The 17,260-nt window shown below is 43.6% G+C and overlaps 2 protein-coding genes across 2 annotated transcripts; both read right to left on the minus strand.

The window, feature by feature from the left end:
- Positions 1–1,401: 1,401 nt before the first annotated feature.
- LOC311208486 (gallinacin-9) lies at positions 1,402–3,124 on the minus strand (the record flags this gene model as incomplete). Its single annotated transcript, XM_084285252.1, has 2 exons — positions 1,402–1,535; positions 3,067–3,124. The coding sequence occupies 2 exons, from the start codon at positions 3,122–3,124 to the stop codon at positions 1,402–1,404; spliced, it is 192 nt and encodes a 63-aa protein (XP_084141378.1).
- Positions 3,125–11,587: 8,463 nt separating this feature from the next.
- Positions 11,588–12,029, minus strand: LOC311208075 (gallinacin-10-like; the record flags this gene model as incomplete). The annotated part of the gene is made up of 2 exons (XM_084284496.1): positions 11,588–11,739; positions 11,972–12,029. The coding sequence occupies 2 exons, from the start codon at positions 12,027–12,029 to the stop codon at positions 11,588–11,590; spliced, it is 210 nt and encodes a 69-aa protein (XP_084140622.1).
- Positions 12,030–17,260: the final 5,231 nt, after the last annotated feature.

Raw genomic sequence — 17,260 nt, forward strand, 5'->3', positions numbered from 1 at the left:
GGCAGGGGGAGCCGCCGGGGCTCCAGGCTGGGCCCGGGGCCTCTGGGCCTGGCCCTGGGCACCGCTGAGCAGAGCCCGGCTCCGGCCTCTCCGCACCTCGCTGCGGGTACTGACGGCCATGGGGGAGCTCCCCCGGAGCCTCCTCTGCTCCAGGCCCAGCAGCACCAGCTCTCACAGCCTCTCCTCACAGCATGGGGGCTCTGAGCACGGCAGCACCCTGGGGGTACCCCACTGGGCCCAGGTCTCTTGGTGCTGGGGGCCCAGGACTGGTCCCAGCACTCCAGGTGCTGCCTCCCCAGAGCTGAGTAGAAGGGCCGTAAGGACAACCAGATAAAATGGAGGGTGTGGATGTTCCCACTCAGCACACACCACAGTTTGCTGGCTGCAGCTGCTGCTGACCCAAAATGCCTGACATATGTCTTAAGAATAAAACTAAGTTAGGAATAAAGAGAGGTTGATCCTCTCCCTTTCTTCCATGACCTCAGAAGGGTGACAAGGCCTCTCACTTCTGTTGTATCCTTCAACAAGATGTTTCACAGAAAGCCAATTCAATTAAATATAAAGGCAAATAATTAAAAATAAACTTAATTAAACAAAGCAAAAACTACAGCAATGACAGTTTTATAATATCCAGAAGCTCCTTTGATATGAAATGCCACCAACTGCAGAGTTGGACCATGACTTATTACAGCATTGTTCCATATGGCACAGCTCCTATAGGTGCAGAAGCTTTCTAAAGGTGCAGAGGAAAAAATATTGTACTTCTACAGGGTGGAAGATCTCCTACAGTCTAATTTCATCTAATACCTGGCCCTTTGACCTAATAAAGCAAAAAACTCAGGGAGAAAACAGCCCTCTTGCTGCAAAGACAGCCAGCTCTGGCAAACTCCAGCTCCTTCCCTGCTCATCACCAAATTCTCCCTGTGGCTTTTTCGGAGAAAGCAGACTGGTATTTTTCTTTGCTGCTTCTCTAGCTACCTACAGGAAATGTAACATTCACTTTGGTTATGTTTTATTTCATCTCTGAAACATGAAGCCGTTTGGTGCACCAGAGACCGAATAATATAGAATGCCCAGTGGCTTCAAAGATGAAGGAGGCAGGACAGGACATTCCTTTGAAACTAAATTTCCTAAGGGTTGAGAAAGGCTAATTCAGTATCAGCTCCACGGATCTATGTGCTGCCTGAACAGCAAATATTCTGTTTAATTCCACAAAGCTCCATTTTTCTGTTATCAGCCAAAAGCCCAGCAATTAGAGTTGTTTTTTGTTTGTTTGTTTGTTTGTTTTTAACTTCTTTGGAGGACATAAGAAGCAGGAGAAGGTGTCCTGCATGCCAAAGAGAATGAAAGCCCAGTAAATCTATTTGTACTTGCATGAGCATTGCACTGGAGGAATTCATCTTACCATTTGCAGCATTTCAGCTTCCCACCACGGCAGGTTCCAATGTCAACCAGAGGACCAGAGCATGCAATAAAAGAGCAGGAGCCACGGTTTTGCCGGCATGCTACGGTGTCTTCAGCTTCTTGGCTGTAAGCTGAAAAAAAATCAAGGGAAAATTGATGTTCATTTGTCAAGTCTCAGGATAAGGAGAGTTGCAGCATCAAATTAACCAGGCATAGTATGTGATATCATGACATAGCGCTTGGCATGCAGGTTTGTGATTGGAGTAACTGAGGTCTTTACATCCATATAAAATGCAAACTAGCTAGAACAGTGGGCTGTAATGTCTGGAGAGACAGTCTACTTGATTAGCAATGACAGATAACTTCTAGCTTCCTTAGCATTTCTCCTGGAGACATGTGCTTGTCTTTCCAGTTACACACAGGAATACTACAGTATGTGAAAAAAACATAGGAAACACAGAAAGAAAATAAAAACAAAAACAAAACAAACAAAAAACCAACCTTGAAATGAATCTCATATTACCCCCAAAATGTGATGTTATTCAAATTAAAATGTCTTAATTTGACCTTTTCAGACTTTTTCAGCAAATGCAAAGCATATTTATGATTCATTATCATTATCTGCTGCTTTCAATAGCTTTCTGCATGCTCACAGGAAAGCTGTGCACTGTGTTGCCAAGTAAGATATGGTAAGACTAAAACAGTTGGCAAAAAAAAAGTCATAAAAGGTAAATCTTAATCACAGCCAAACCAGTGGGACTAGAATTCCCAACTAGATTTTTTGATACTGCTCTGTATGTAATATAAACTAAAGCCAGTGACTATTGTCACTAGTGTTGTGTATGGTTTTAGCTAGGTGTTATGCTGATTTTACCATGCTCGATATGTTCAGAACTGAAGAACCAAATGCCCAGGTAATGCCAAACTCTTCAGCTCCATCTTCATCTGGTCAACTGCCTGGGCTTATCCCAGATAAAGTGCTAGCCCCAAGTGTGAGTTCAGAGAGTTTTCAGGTTAAACATTACTTGTTCCAGATTGGATGTTCAGGCAGAAATTCAGTTTCTGTTCTTTTTATATTCTTTAAACAGATCTCCTACAAGTGCCTGCTCTTGGTCTAAGCAATTCTACATCCCTTCACTGAGTAGACTGGCACTTGCTGGTCTAGGAAAGTAAGCACAAATTTGAGTCTACTGTAAACAGTGGGGAAAGATTAAATTTCTCTGAAGACCCCATAACAGTCTGGAATGATGCGTATGCTTCAAACCCATTTAATGCACATCTTCAGTAGAGTTCAGGCAAAGCCCCACAGTCTCAACTAATTTTTTTTTCTTCCTTTTTTTTTTCCAAAAAGTACAGGGCTGCTAATCTAGAACACACACTGAGAAGGTGCAGGTGTGAATGTGAGAAGAGAAAACTCTCACATTACAGTGTGAGACACATTGCTGGGTCTTAAGCTCCACAGAGCTGCCTGAATACGCAAGAGGAACATCTTTTTGCTATCATGCCATCAGACAGCTGGACACGGGATGGATAGGGCTAGAGAGAGACCACCAAGACTATCAAGGACCTTGACTCAATAAGTTAAAGATTAGGGCTACAACTGGGGAAGTGGACTCTGCAAGTCCACTCAGAGCCCAAGAGCAGAGCTTTTTTGTCTCTTACCTGGAGCAGCCTGGAAGATGAAGAAGAGAAGAGCGACAAGGAAGAAAAGGATTCTCATGATTGCCAGCTGGGGATAGTCTTTGCAGGTGTGAAGATACCTGAGGATGGACGGAAGCTGATGAATGAGGCAGAAGATGGTTACTGCCTGTACTTATAAAGGCTCTGGGATTGAGCAGCGCAGACAGTTAGGGGGTGGAGGAGTGGTTGTCTGTAGAACAGAGAGTTCATTGCCCTATCACTATAGAGATTGGTGATGTATGAAGATGTTGCAACCCGACACATTCGAAGATGCCTGACCTGAACGATGACCAAACCATGTTAGCTGACCTGAGGAGCCAAAACACCCTGTGCTTGCCTGCCTGGTGCCAGCTGGTGGGCTGCACCCGGGCAGGACACAGGATTGGAGGAGGAGAGAGGTGGGTTTCCGTGACCCACAACACTGTAAACCGTGCAGATTTGCTGATGCCCTGTGGCTCTTGGCCATGGTGTTGTGACAGACTGTCCTCTTCCCAGCCCCAAGACACTGCTAGCGTAGCAAGGCTGCACGGAACTGGGAGGCAATGGACCCTCCTCTTTTTATGGAGGAGTGGGTCAGAGCTTCTGTCCTCACTGGAATGGGAATTGTAGGGCTGCAACTGGAGGAACTGGGATTGAAAGGATTGTGGACATTCCCCCTCGCTGCCCATAAAATCTGCAGCACGGTAATACCTCTGTCCTCCCAGATTTTCTCCTTGCGTGGTTCAAAGCTCAATTATTATCTGCATCTTATAATTCAGACCTTTGCCATGAATTTTTAAGAAACGTGGAGGATGAAGTCATTAGACGGGACTAGAAGGAAGACCACTGTGCATTGTGCCACCTTATTATGGGAGACTGCATCCCAAATCCCTTTCAGCACCCAACTGTGTCTTGAAAACAGTGAGGCTGTGTGCTCACTGCTGCTACCAGCATTGAATTCCTGAACCCCACTGATGGTTTCAGCCTTCTTCCGATGCCTCTGTGGAGACCTCAGACCTACTCATTCTCTGCCCCAAATGACTTCATTTTAATAACATTTTCCCTTGCGGCTAGTCACCTTCCTGATGTGGTTATAAACAGAATCACATCTCCCTGTCTTAAGATTCAGCATATCAGGTCTGCTTGTGTCTAATTGTGTGTGATGTCTTCACATCTCTTATCACTTTGTAACATTTTTCTATATCTGAAAATAAATAAATCTCATTTTCTTTCCTTTTCTTTTCTTTTCTTTTCTTTTCTTTTCTTTTCTTTTCTTTTCTTTTCTTTTCTTTTCTTTTCTTTTCTTTTCTTTTCTTTTCTTTTCTTTTCTTTTCTTTTCTTTTCTTTTCTTTTCTTTCCTTTCCTTTCCTTTCCTTTCCTTTCCTTTCCTTTCCTTTCCTTTCCTTTCCTTTCCTTTCCTTTCCTTTCCTTTCCTTTCCTTTCCTTTCCTTTCCTTTCCTTTCCTTTCCTTTCCTTTCCTTTCCTTTCCTTTCCTTTCCTTTCCTTTTTTCCTTTCCTTTTTTCCTTTTCTTTTCTTTTCTTTTCTTTTCTTTTCTTTTCTTTTCTTTTCTTTTCTTTTCTTTTCTTTTCTTTTCTTTTCTTTTCTTTTCTTTTCTTTTCTTTTCTTTTCTTTTCTTTTCTTTTCTTTTCTTTTCTTTTCTTTTCTTTTCTTTTCTTTTCTTTTCTTTTCCTTTTTTCTCATGCACGTGGTGGACCAATCATCTATAGGATGGACTAGAGGAAGTTTCACCAGAGCTTTGAACAGCACTCTTAATATTTGTGCTTGTCTCCCAGAATTGCCACTCCTGAGGCATATGAGAACTGCACATGTGGGTTTTTTTTTCAAACAGCATAAGCCAAGAATCATTAATGAAATCAAGTAAGGAGGGTGCTTAATTTTTTACTGCTTCTGTGCGAGCAGCAAGCTGAAACAATGGGGAATAAACAGAGGGAATTCAACTATGTCTGAGCACAGAGGGCATGGACTGGGCAAACCAGCTGCCAGAAATTGGCCGTCAGGCATGAAGTGGGTGCTTCAGCTTGTGAAAAAAACACATTGGTTTGCTATGTCAGGAGTAGGATTTTAGAAACAAGCAAAACTCTTCTTTACAGTGGAAGGCAGATGAGGAGGTTGAGGAGAAAAACAAAGAGGCAAGTGGCAAAGTGGACAAATTCCCTTCATTGCTTCACGAGCTGTTGTTCCTGCCCAAGAGACTGGGAAATTATGTAATGCTGGTGGGACAGGTAGGACTGACAGCACTGCCATGACCCCGTGAGGTCCAAGGGAAGGAAAGGGAGTCTCAAATCTTCCTGTCTCATGTACTGGGCAAAGCATCAAGAAGATGCTTGGGGGTATCAAGCCTACATTTCCTTCCCTTCACATCCCCTGGACATACCGTGGTGGATTGACCCAATATGTTGCCGTAGTGATGTTTTTGGGAAACACGATGAGAAAACAGAGTTCCAGACCTCTGCCAGGGAGCTCTGAGAATTGGGGTGGGCAGTGGTGGTCTATGGAAAGGGCACGTATGTCTGCACACACTGCCCAGAGCTGTGGCTGAGGCAGAGGCACAGGTTCCTAAATAGGCTGCAGCCTTCACAGCTGGTTCTTCACAGTCCCATCCATGGAGATGAGAGGTACATAAGGTGAAATTATGCCCCTACCCCTCTGCATTGCCTCCTTTTTTTTTTTTTTTTTTTTTTTTTTTTGATTCAGGAAGGAAATCAGGAAGGAATCCTCTGTTATTTCTCCACTGTTTTCCTCCGAGTTGGTCTTTTATGTTAAAACACTCACACGCTATGTCTTGAAATAGTTTTTTTTTAAGCAAGCACTGACCAGCCCTCTGATATCTGCTCTGTGAGCTAGGGTATGAATGCAGCCCCACAAAACAAAATACTCTGTGCACCTGCTTAAAGTTTCACACACACACACAGCTTCATCTCTGATAGCAGAGCATCAGACAGAGGAAAAGAAAGGGGCAGTCCGTGTTCATAGAACACGGCATGCAAAAAACAAGACCCCAAGGGTGAAGGTGCTTGCCATCATGTTGCAAAAACACGAGGCTTAATGGAGAAGGAAAATGTGCTTGTGTTCTCCTTGAATAAATTTTCTCCTACCTTTTCCAGGGGTGTTGGTTTTGGGGGAGTGAGACTGCTGAGCAAACCCTGGTTGGGTCGGCATGTTAGACGCTATTCAATGCTTTTTGGACCCCAAAAAAAAACACATCAGGAGAGGGAAGGAAAGGGGGAACAGCTCCATCTTCCTCACCACTGGCTCCTCCACTGGGAGGTAGGTGCACCAGGGCCATAACAGACCCCCAAAAAGTGGCTTGGGACAGGGAAAGGGATTTTGGGTGAGGTGCCTTGCTTCTTCCTTCTCCTTGGCACCAGGGGAAGCTGCTGGCAAGCAGCCCCCAGCACAAAGGGAAGGCAGTGGGGCTGCTACTGATGGGAAGCTGTCGTTCCCAAGGTGTGCATTAGGGTTAATATTTGACCTGGTAGTGAAGGAGCAGGCAGGGGAGTATGCACAGGACCTGCCCTTGTGAAAAAAGGCAAAATCATCACCCAGAAAAAGTAACTTCATGCTTTTGACTCTCCATTCCTTCAGGAACTTGGTAGGTTTTTATTGGTTTTTATTTTTATCTTGGGAAATTTCCACTTTTAGTCTGTTTTCTGAGCGGTAGGACAAGGGAGTGCAAATGTCTCCAGACCTGAAATAGCCTCTGCTTTTAATCACAACTGATGGGCAACTAATCTACCAGAGCAGAAGGGCAAAATCAGTTTAGACAAAATCCTTTGCAGCCTAGGAGTAAATAAAAAGCAGTCAGCAAGCTGAGTTTCCCCATCCCAAAGCAAGGGGCAAGGAAGAAATGTCAGCAGGAGGCACGGACACAGGCAGGCACAGAGGAGGTGGCCGTGGGCAGAAGGTACAGGGTGTTCGTTCCCCTTCATGGAGCACTCGGTAGAGGCTGCTCATGCATGAAACCAGGTCTCAGTGGGGGTATCCAGGCCACTGCCCCAAGTGCCTGCCCAAGATCAGCCACGGGAGCATCTCCGACCATGGAAGAGAGCTGTGAGTGGGAGAAGTCACTCATCAGCAGATTTTGGGGAAGTCCCTATGACAATCATTATTTTGAAAACCAGTCCTTCATTCAGGTGGTCAAACAAAAGGTTTTCTGAGGTCCTGTGTAGCAGCTGAGAAGACTTTGTAATTTCTTTATACCATCTTATCTAAAAATAGAGATGAGTCTGTTCTGGGGAAAAAAAAAAAAAAAAAAGTTGTCTGAAGATTGTTTGGATATTCTGTAAGGTTATTCCAACCAGAAAAAGTACTTGAGGTGAATTCAAACATGGGATACTGCTATGTTCTTAAGCTTTTTCTGTTTGATAAACCATAGAAATAGGTGGAATATGTAGCCCTGTGGTGTCATTTAGCACTGACAGAGCACAGTCCTGTTGCTGATGTTAATTCAGAAGGGGTCTAACCTCATGTGACAGATCCAGAGCTGGGGAAATCAAGAGGTTGTTTTTATTTCAATTATTTGTTTATTTTCCTGAATAAGAAGTCTCGTACAATATCTTTGCAAAGTAATGGGGAAAAGTTGGACGTCCTGTCCTCTTCAGGCTAACAAGACAGGATTGTTTGATGGGGAAGTTAAGACAAGAGGAAGGAAATACACAGCCACACAGCCTCCGTGTTAATTTGACCTCTTCTGATTTCTGCATTTCCTTTGTGTTTCTGATTGGGGTTCTTTTTAAAGTGATTATATCCTCCCCTACCCACCCACCCACCCACCATCAACCCACCTCAACCCCCCAAAAAAGGCTACAGCTGTGGGTAAAGAACAATCTCTTTAGCTAACTAATGACCCAGATTCAGAGATCAAGTAAATTGCCTAAAAGTAGGCTCCAGTGCCTGGAAAATCCTATTTATTTTATTTTTTTCTAACGCGCCTGGGTGAAATCAGCCTTGTCTTGCCCCATCCTCCTTTAAGGACATAAGAAATTGACTCCAGAATAATTGACTTCTTGCTTCCATGACTAGACGTGGGGGGAGAAAAGAAGTTTATTGTGAGTCTGTAACTGTAGGAGGATGCAATGAAAAAAAAAAACCTAGGGTTTGTACTCTAGCACTGTAGATCTTGTGGTTAAATCTGCATTTTCCAAAACACAGAGAAACCATATCCAAAATATCTACTGGGGATAGTCTGACATATCCTTGAATTATGTATGGGAATTGCTGCTGGGGACTGTGCTAAAAAAAAAAAAAGTATATGCAAAAAAAAAAGTGTATGCAAAAAATGTGTGTTTTGCATACACAAAGCCTTTTGCAGTGATTCTCTTTTTGTGTGTATGTGTGTGTCGGGGGGACAGAGCTCCTTGTGAGTATTTCTTTAAAGTCTCTCCTACATTTTATACCTCCTTCTTCCTGTGTGGGAAAAGGCATGGGACAACTCTCCCCTTGTAACATTCTCCAAGCCACATTTCTTCTTCCAGAAGAGTCTTTTTTAGAAGAAGGAATCTTTCCTGCCATAGTATCTGTCAGAGATTTGCTTTTCTGACTGACAGGGTGCTTAATCACTTTTTTATTGTGTTTAATCATGTTTCCTACAGGATATAATCACAAAATGGTTTGGGCTGGCAGGGATCTTAAAGCCCAAGGCAGGATTTCTTCCCAATGTCTGATCTAAACCTCCCCTCTTTTATTTTGAAGCCATTCCCCCATATCCTACCACTATCAGTCTGTGTAAACACTATTCTCCATCTTTTTTACAAGTCCCCTGTAAGTACTGAAAGGCTGCAGTGAGGTCTGGCTAGACCTAATGCAAACTATATTAGATGGAGAAACCTGATTTTCATGAAAATCGTCATTCATTGGTACACCATGTGTTTATACATGGCATCATTATAATAGGTGATTTTATTCCTATTACTCTTCTTAATTTTCCTTTAATATCCTTTAATTTTCTTTTATGACCACTAATGAATACAGGTCTGATGTTTTTGAAAATAATTTATATATCATCCAAAACCTCATTTCTGTGTAGAGATAGTTCAGACCCCATCACTGTGTTTGTGCAGTCATATTTCATGTTTGCAACAGTGTAAGACCTTCTTGATTGTCATTTTGTCATCCACCCACTATCAAGAGATGCCTGTACAGTTCTTCACACTCAGCTTTCAGTCTTGTCCTCCCAACAACTTTGGTCCCATTATCAAAGCTGACTTCTGTTTTAGCTCTCACCTTCTCCAATCCACTTCAGAATATGTGAAAGTTCATAGGCTGATCTGTTTAAAGACATTGCTAGACTCTACAAGCCTTGATTAAAAGAAAAACAAAACAAAACAAAACAAAACAAACAAAAAAAGTTGCTGCTAGCAACAATAAGAGATCATAGTTATTGGTTTAAGAAGACATTTATTTTTGTGTGTGAATAAAATAATAATATATTTTTTGCTTCACATGCTCCAAGAGCTGCAGGAACCTGAACAGATTGAACAACCAAACATCCCTGTGAGGTAGGCTGGAATAGGTGGCCAAGGTGCCAAAGTGGCTTGTGTATTAATTAAAAGCAAAAAAAAGGGAGTGACTTCAGCAAAGAAACACCTGGATCTCCAGAAGCAGTGTGCTAACAGGACGTGCCCTCTGGAAGCTTCTTGGAATGCTCATTTGCAGGTTTAGACGGAGGAGGAATCCATCAAAATCACCTCCTCAAGGCAGTGGAGACGTTGCTGGTACGAGGGTGCTGACCCAGCCCTCTCTTCTTACTCTGCCAAAATCCTGTAAGGGTACAAAGGCTCTTGTTGTTTTGCTGAAGTGGAATCGAAGCATAATCTCTAAAAGACTCTAAAGTTGCTAATTACAATTACCTTTCAGAATAAATGTACTGGGTGGGTTCGGTCATGTGCTATATCAGCCAGACCTATAAATGTGCTTTAAATACTCCAGGGCATCTCAAATGCCATTAAACACCACAATTTAGTCTACTGAGTCAAACCTGTATTTCAAATATTTGTTTTCAAGTAGGTTCAACCCTCAGCTAGAAAAAAAATAATGATGTTGTATATCAGAATATCCTGTTGGCCACTGTAGTGAATCAACCCAACTGTAAATCTAACAGCATGATAGATCTTTAATAGATATTAAAGACATTAATTAATATTAAGATATTTAATCCTGAACATTAGCATCCATTGATATCACAGATGGGATGTTCTTCCCAGAAAGAGAATTTCTGCAGAAAAATTACAGCTGAAACCAAACTCAGAAGGTCTTGTTCCTTTCCCAGCCCCAATTCTCCTTGGAGCAGGCCTAACAGATGTTCTTACAGATATTCGGGGTTGGAAATCCCCCATCTGCTCTTACAAGTCTGTTTGATATCAGTAGAAAATGTTTCCTAAAGGGAACAAGCTTTCATGGAGACAAGAGGAATCAAGTCATTCCTTTGTAAAACCAACTACTAGTTGGTTGCATCTCCACCATTTATTCTCCCAAATTCCTAAGTGAATTCCTTCCTTATCACTGATGTCACGGCAGTGAACACATCCTAATATTGGTGTGACTTGGGTTCCTTGAAACCACTGAGCCTGTCATCTGAGCAAGCTTGTGCTAACCTAACAACCGAGGACCTCCATCTGCTGGGCAAATGCTATGAAGCTGTTCCCTGGAGCCATCTCATCGCACTCTCCTCAGTTGCTGGGAACATTTAAACCCTGACAAGTCTGTAAATAACAGAATAAGGAACCCTGGAAATCTCAGAAAAATAAGGATCTGAGTCCCTAACTGTTTGTTTTCTCAAAAGACACGGGAACCTTTCCTAATTTGCCACCGAATTCAGTCTGTGGGATAATTGCTGCAGTGGACAATGATCATCACATGGCAATGAATTAAACAAAACTGCTGTAAGAACTAAAATGCCCAAGGAGTATGTTTTATCCTAAGCTAAACTGCACTCCCCAAATGCATATTTAAAAGGATTTAAATCAGGGAAGCTCCAGACATTATTAGAACCTGGTCTCCAAAGTAAGAAGTGAAATATCCATGCAATTTTTCTCCACCTACCCGCAAATTCACTGATCTTCACCTAAGAGGTGCACAATTATGGGAGGAAGGAGAGATGTTTTTTGTATTTCAAATTGAATTTCTAGGTCATTTTGGAAATGAAAAGAACAGAGGGATGGAGGACACATTTTTCCCTCTGATAAGTGAAAGTACTGTGAGATATTTTCCTAATAAGCTCCTTTAAAAAGTTATTTTTTTTCCCATTAAAATTCAAAATAAAAGAATGAATAAAAATAAAGTAAAAAATACTGAGTTATGGGAAATATTGGCTCTCCTGCACTTTTATCCTCATAAATATTTTCCATTAAAATTAATTATCTCCTTAAACACACATATATGTGGCTTAAGCCCCTAACTCCCAATTTCTTTCAAACAACTGCCCTGCAAGACCCACAGAAACTCGCATCCTGCTCAAGGAAACAGGAGGAGAAATGGCAGGAGGAAAATGCCCCCCGACACCCCTCAGCCCTGCAGCACGTACTTGGAACAGCATTTCAGCAGCCCCCCGTGGCACGATCCCGAGGCAGCGAATGTGGGTGGGCATGCCCCGGCGCGGCAGAAATTCCCCTGGCTCCTGCACGCCGCCGTGTCCGCAAAAGGTGCATCAGCAGAACCTGTGAGAAGAGGAGGATGTTAAGATCTCAGGTTTTTGTTTAAAACGTTAAGGATAAATACGCAATAAATCATTCATTTTAAGGAGGAGAGCTCTGATGAGCACAGATGTTCTTGGGATGCTGGGTACCAGCCCAACAGCATCACATTTTGCCCATCGTTGCTTTTTCTTCTACGCACACTTTTCTGCTTGCATCCCCTTTCATTCTTGGTGGGATTTAGCTTGCATCTCACCTGGAGCAGCCTGGAAGAGGAGGAAGAGAACAGCAAAGAGCAGGTAAAGGATCCTCATGGCTCAGCTGTGGATTGCGTGCCCGTGCGAAGCTCCTCAAAGACCGACAAGGGATGAAGTTTGTCTGAGGAAGAGGCGAGGGAATGCAGCCGGTATTTATAGGGCCCGTGAAAAGGCTGTGAAATGTTGATGGCTGAGCCCTTCGTCAATCAGTAACTTTGCCCAGCCTCCTGGCAAGCAGTTTGGCTATCCCCCTTATCGCAGGCTGCAGCGAAATGTGCAGCAAAAATGTCGCAACCTGCAGCAGTGAATTTCCACTGCCTGTGTCGGCCAGTTGTGTAATGGGACCACCAACCAAGCCCCACCAGGCTGCACCAATTTGCTCGGCTTTTGCAGACCTGTTTGCACCAAGGGCACGGGGATGGGTCGTGCAGTGTCTTGGGAGCCAGGCACTGCCAGAGCCCAGCCCCAGCACTGGCTCTGGGTCTGTCATTTGCTGGCTAGTCACGGAGCATTTTGTCTCCCCAAGCCTGTAACTGGAAGAAAGCACAGGGAAATATTTGAGTTTTGATGTGGTTTTGCTTTTATACAAGTTCCAAGGTGTCTGCAGAGAGCTGACACAAAGGTCTACCTCCTCTAGTTCCCACTCATATCCCACCTTGAGTGCCTTGCATTTTTACCAGATTTTGATGTCCTTTTTTGTTTCCCCTCTAATTGCCCCAAAATGTTGGGAGAATGGGCTGGATTCATAAGAGCTTCATGGCTGATACAGATGGGCTGGCTCTCCTTGGACTGAAGGGAAGGTGATTTCCAGATTCAAAGAGAAAAGGTAGCAGCAGATGGAGCCAGTGACTGATTCTGAGTTCCTGGAGGGCCTTTCAGGGTCTATCTTTAGCCCTGGCAAAGCTGAGTTTGCCGTATGAGAGGTGCAGATCTGACACTGACTTTTAAAATGCTGAGTTTTGGTGAAACGGGCAGACAGAAAGCTCAGACGTGAAAGATCTTGGGCTTCACTTCAGAGCCTGATCCCAGGGGCTGTGAATTTTTTGAGAAACATCATTTAGGGGATCAAAGCACTGAAGCTTCTTCATGAAATCCTGGGCTTGTAGATGCCAAACTACTGCAGCAGCTTTGCAGCCACAGCCCCTACCCCTTGTCCATACACTGCCATGCATGAATAGATTAATCCCCATCAACGCCCAGGCGTTCCTTCAGTTCCTACTTCTGGCATTCTGCTTCAGCGGTTTGCTTCCTTATTGCTTCATTTATTAGATTTAAGTGGAAGTTAATGGCACGTTTGTTCTAAGAAGGATCAGCATGTTGAATACATTACTGATGCCTACGTTTAACCTACGTGCTAACTAGCAAGCTAAGAAGGTAGCAGCAAGGTGAGTTACCTACTAACGCAGAAAATAGCAATAAAATAAACACTGATTTTGCTTTTGCCCATCAAATCTAATCACCAGGAACTGCCAAACACCCCAGAATGTTCTTTTTGCATACCACTGCCTTGGATATTAGCCCTTTTTGGCCAGCAACCCTCCAGCTTTCCACGTTTCTACTGGAGAGGAGAGCAGGGGTCTGAGCTTTGCCACTCCTGTCTTTTCTCTTCCAGCAAGCTGTCAGTGGGTGAAGGACACCCTGTGATAACAGCTGAGAGGCAGACACCTGGCCTGCACCATAAACACGAAGAAACCAGCAAAATCCCACCCCCCCTTTTATTTTTATTTATTTATTTTTAATGGGGAAGACCTGTTGAAATGTGGGTTTTCCCCCGTCTGTCTTGCATTTGGAGGGGCTGACAGCGTTGTGAGGTTTATGTTAGGGATGGGGGTTCATATTAGGGGTGAGTCAAGTTCTCCGCAGACAAAATCAGAACGTGGCAGTGGGGAAGGTGGTGACAACTCTGCTGCCACGTGCAGCATTTGAACACGCTCCTCTTGCTTTCAGGGCTGCACCATTTTTCACCTGTGGAACAAGCTAAATCTATTAGAGTCAAATGCTTAAAATCTCAGGGGTGCAAATTGCTAGAGTATTCATGGATCTAGCCGAAAATCCTTATTTCTTTCAGAAGGAAAGCAGCACTCCAGGAAAGCGAGCACCATTTTAAGCCTCGCCAGCACAGGCACAGCCTGCGAATGTCATTCAGGAGGAAAATTCCTCCACTTTTGGCACCTAGCAAAAACAAAGACAGGTGCAAGCTGGTTGCTTAAAACCAGGCCAAACCTGTATAAAACGCCCGAAGAGCAGAACCATTTGTGCAGCAGGGACCTGGGGCTGGGACACGATGCTGTGAGAGCAGAGCTATGCCCTGAGGCAGTCAGGGCCAGGAAGGAGCCCCACAGAGATCTCTGTTGAACTTTAACTTCCCAACAGGAGCTGGGAACTCCAGGAGGTGCCTACCCCAGAGGAATCAGCCTAGGCAAATAGTTCAAAGGGACTTCACTTAAAATCTTACAAAGGAATAATGCAATGCAAGTAGGACATGAAGAATTTGATGAAAATATTGGTAGCTAATGAGAGACAGGGAAGAAATGCAATACTCTAAAGACATTTAGTTTTGCCTTTGAGATCAGCAAAATGGTCAGATTAACCCAGCAGAAGTTCCTTCACCTCTGCTCCAGCAGTTAAGTGAAAAGGACTTGGTGCATCCTCAGATGGAGATCTCTGGATGCTCATTAAGGGAGCAGTATCTCAGAAGGCTGCTCTCTCTATTTTGCTCCATTTACATATAGGTTTAGGTTTGTAAATCCATAAGGTATGGATGGATATTTAGGTTCAATCCAATTTTGTTGAATTTTGCCCTGGCAGCACAGCTTTTCAGAGACATCATTGCAAGTAAAATCGGAATTGTTGGGTGGGAACAGCCCTTGCAAACATCATCTTGTCCTGATAAAGGCTCGCACAGAGTGACTGAGTAGATTTTCCCCCCTTCTGCAAGGCAGGTATTTTTCTCCTCTTCTTCCTTCCTTGGATGACAAACTACCTCCAGCTAAATGTAGTTCATAACAAGCACTGTAGACAGTGTTGGTTGCTTTTTTCATCAATGTTTCCTCTCAAGCACAGCTTAGAAGCTAATGACTAGTAAAATGTTGGGATGGGGGTTTTTTAGGGTCTAAGAACCATTGTGCTTTTGGGAGAGGTTATTGATAAAGAGGTACCTGTATTTGGGCAATGATAAGCCTTGATTTTGCCAATTTAACTATGAGTATGTATTTAAAACCACACAGGCATGTGATTATTTAGAAAAGCATATATTTGCATCCCACTAACACCAAGCTTATGCTAACACACACTTCAGTATTCTCCTTACATTCCTAATTACAACACAAATCCTTACAGTACATGCAGAATGATTTACATTTGTAGTGCTTCATAGTCCATTGGTCAAAAGTGAAGTAAATTAATGCATTTTGATAATGCTTTGTTCTTTTTGACCTTTGAAGCTTCCAAGACTTAGAAAAAATGATAAAAGAACTGGACTGAACAAGACTGAGATCCTGTGTTCCTCTCATCACCATCGCTATGTGCACATAGGGCAATTTCAACCAACACGCTAAGTTTTCCCTACATTTGTAGCTGATTATTCTACTTTTACAGTTTTCCTCATAGGACGTTATTGTCAATAAAATTTACAGCCATCTTTCTGGCAGTGTAGGTGACCTCAGGTGCAGGGTGCTAAGAGATTTTCACTCTGCATCTCTACCTGGATGCCTTTACAGGGATCTACATCCCTTCACACGTAGGCATATAACACATAGATAGGGGAAGGAGTAGCTCACACCGACCAGCCTGCAAATCCATGTATCATTATGACCACTGCCATGTCCATTTATTAACTTCCCATCCCGTGAGGTGCCTTTTGGGACCATCTTGCTAAGGGAATGATGAGAATGAGGACATGAGGTCTGGTGTAGCTTCATCCATGTTAGTATAAACACTCTGCTCGATACACTTTGCTCTTGAGCAAAATACTCCCACATATAACTTATCAGTAGAGTATTTTATGCCACTTCACGTGGATAGATGGGTGCATATTCCTCATCCCCATCCCTGGCAGTGCCCAAGGCCAGGCTGGATGGGGCTGGGGGCAGCCTGGGCTGGGGGCAGTCATCGTGCCCATGGCAGGGGGCTGAAACAAGGTAGGGTTTAAGGTCCCTGTCAGCCCAAACCATTCTATGATTTTATAATTCTGTAAAACTCAGAGCAAAGACCCTGGGAATGGTCCTCTGTTAGAGAAATTCCTTAAACTTTCTAGAGGAAGAAAAGCATAGCAAAGAGAAAATAGAGAATCCCGATGGGTGAGAGACTTCCTAGCATCATCGAAAAGGCACAGATCTGAGGCGGGCAGAAGAGGCTGGAAGCCACCTGTGCACGTAAGGTTCAAGGACACTGACGTGCTGAGGTCTGGGAACCTGGTCAATTATTATCTATTAGCAGCCTGGCTGCCCTTGTTTGCTTTGATCCCCGTTGCATACATCCTCATGTTGCAACTCCTACAGTGAGTCAGTCAAATAGACATGTACACATTGGTGCTGAAATTTGGCATGGTGAATGCAATGTCCTCCGTGCTCCTAAAGTCTGTGCAAAAGGGAGATTCCTGGAGGTGCTGAGGATCCTGTGTGGATGGTATCATAAGAAGTAGCCCAAAAATATTAATGTTAAGAATTAGTGTGCATTTGACTAGAAAATGAAACACCAGCAGCATTTTCATTAGGCAGTGAGTGGTGTCTAAATTCTTCTCTCCATGCAGCACCAAAGGACTGCTCCTCTGGTCTACCAGGAGGATTTCTGCTCATTTTTTGCACCATTGTCATCAAAAAGAAAATCCATAGGATCTCTAGTTAGGGAGGAAGCTGCTAATGTTGTAGCCACAAGAATCAGAGTCATGTGTATCAGATAGGTCAGCATGGCATCGACCTTCACCTGCACGTGTGGTTATTTTGGTGGGTAATAGACAAGCCTGTTGTGTCTGCCATGTCCAAAACCTCATTATAATCTGCTGAGGTGTGGCTAATACAGTCAGTGGAGCCTGGACAGTGATTCAGCTGACCTGTCTGTGTCTGCACTATCAGATTAAATAGTGTCAGGACATGAGCACTGAAACCTGATCATCCGTAATATTAAATTATTGGAACAGCCCTGACAGTTTTGACCTCTGCTAGCTCTCTGCCAAAAATTCCTGGGCTGTTTCAGTGATAGGTCTGGGCTAGGAGCCGTTCCAGCAGGCAGTCTGATGTGGTAACCTTGTTTTGGCAGCTAAGGCAGGTGCACAATACTATGGCCACACC

Source organism: Netta rufina, assembly GCF_964035555.1.
Source record: "Netta rufina genome assembly, chromosome: 3".
Lineage (NCBI taxonomy): Eukaryota > Metazoa > Chordata > Aves > Anseriformes > Anatidae > Netta > Netta rufina.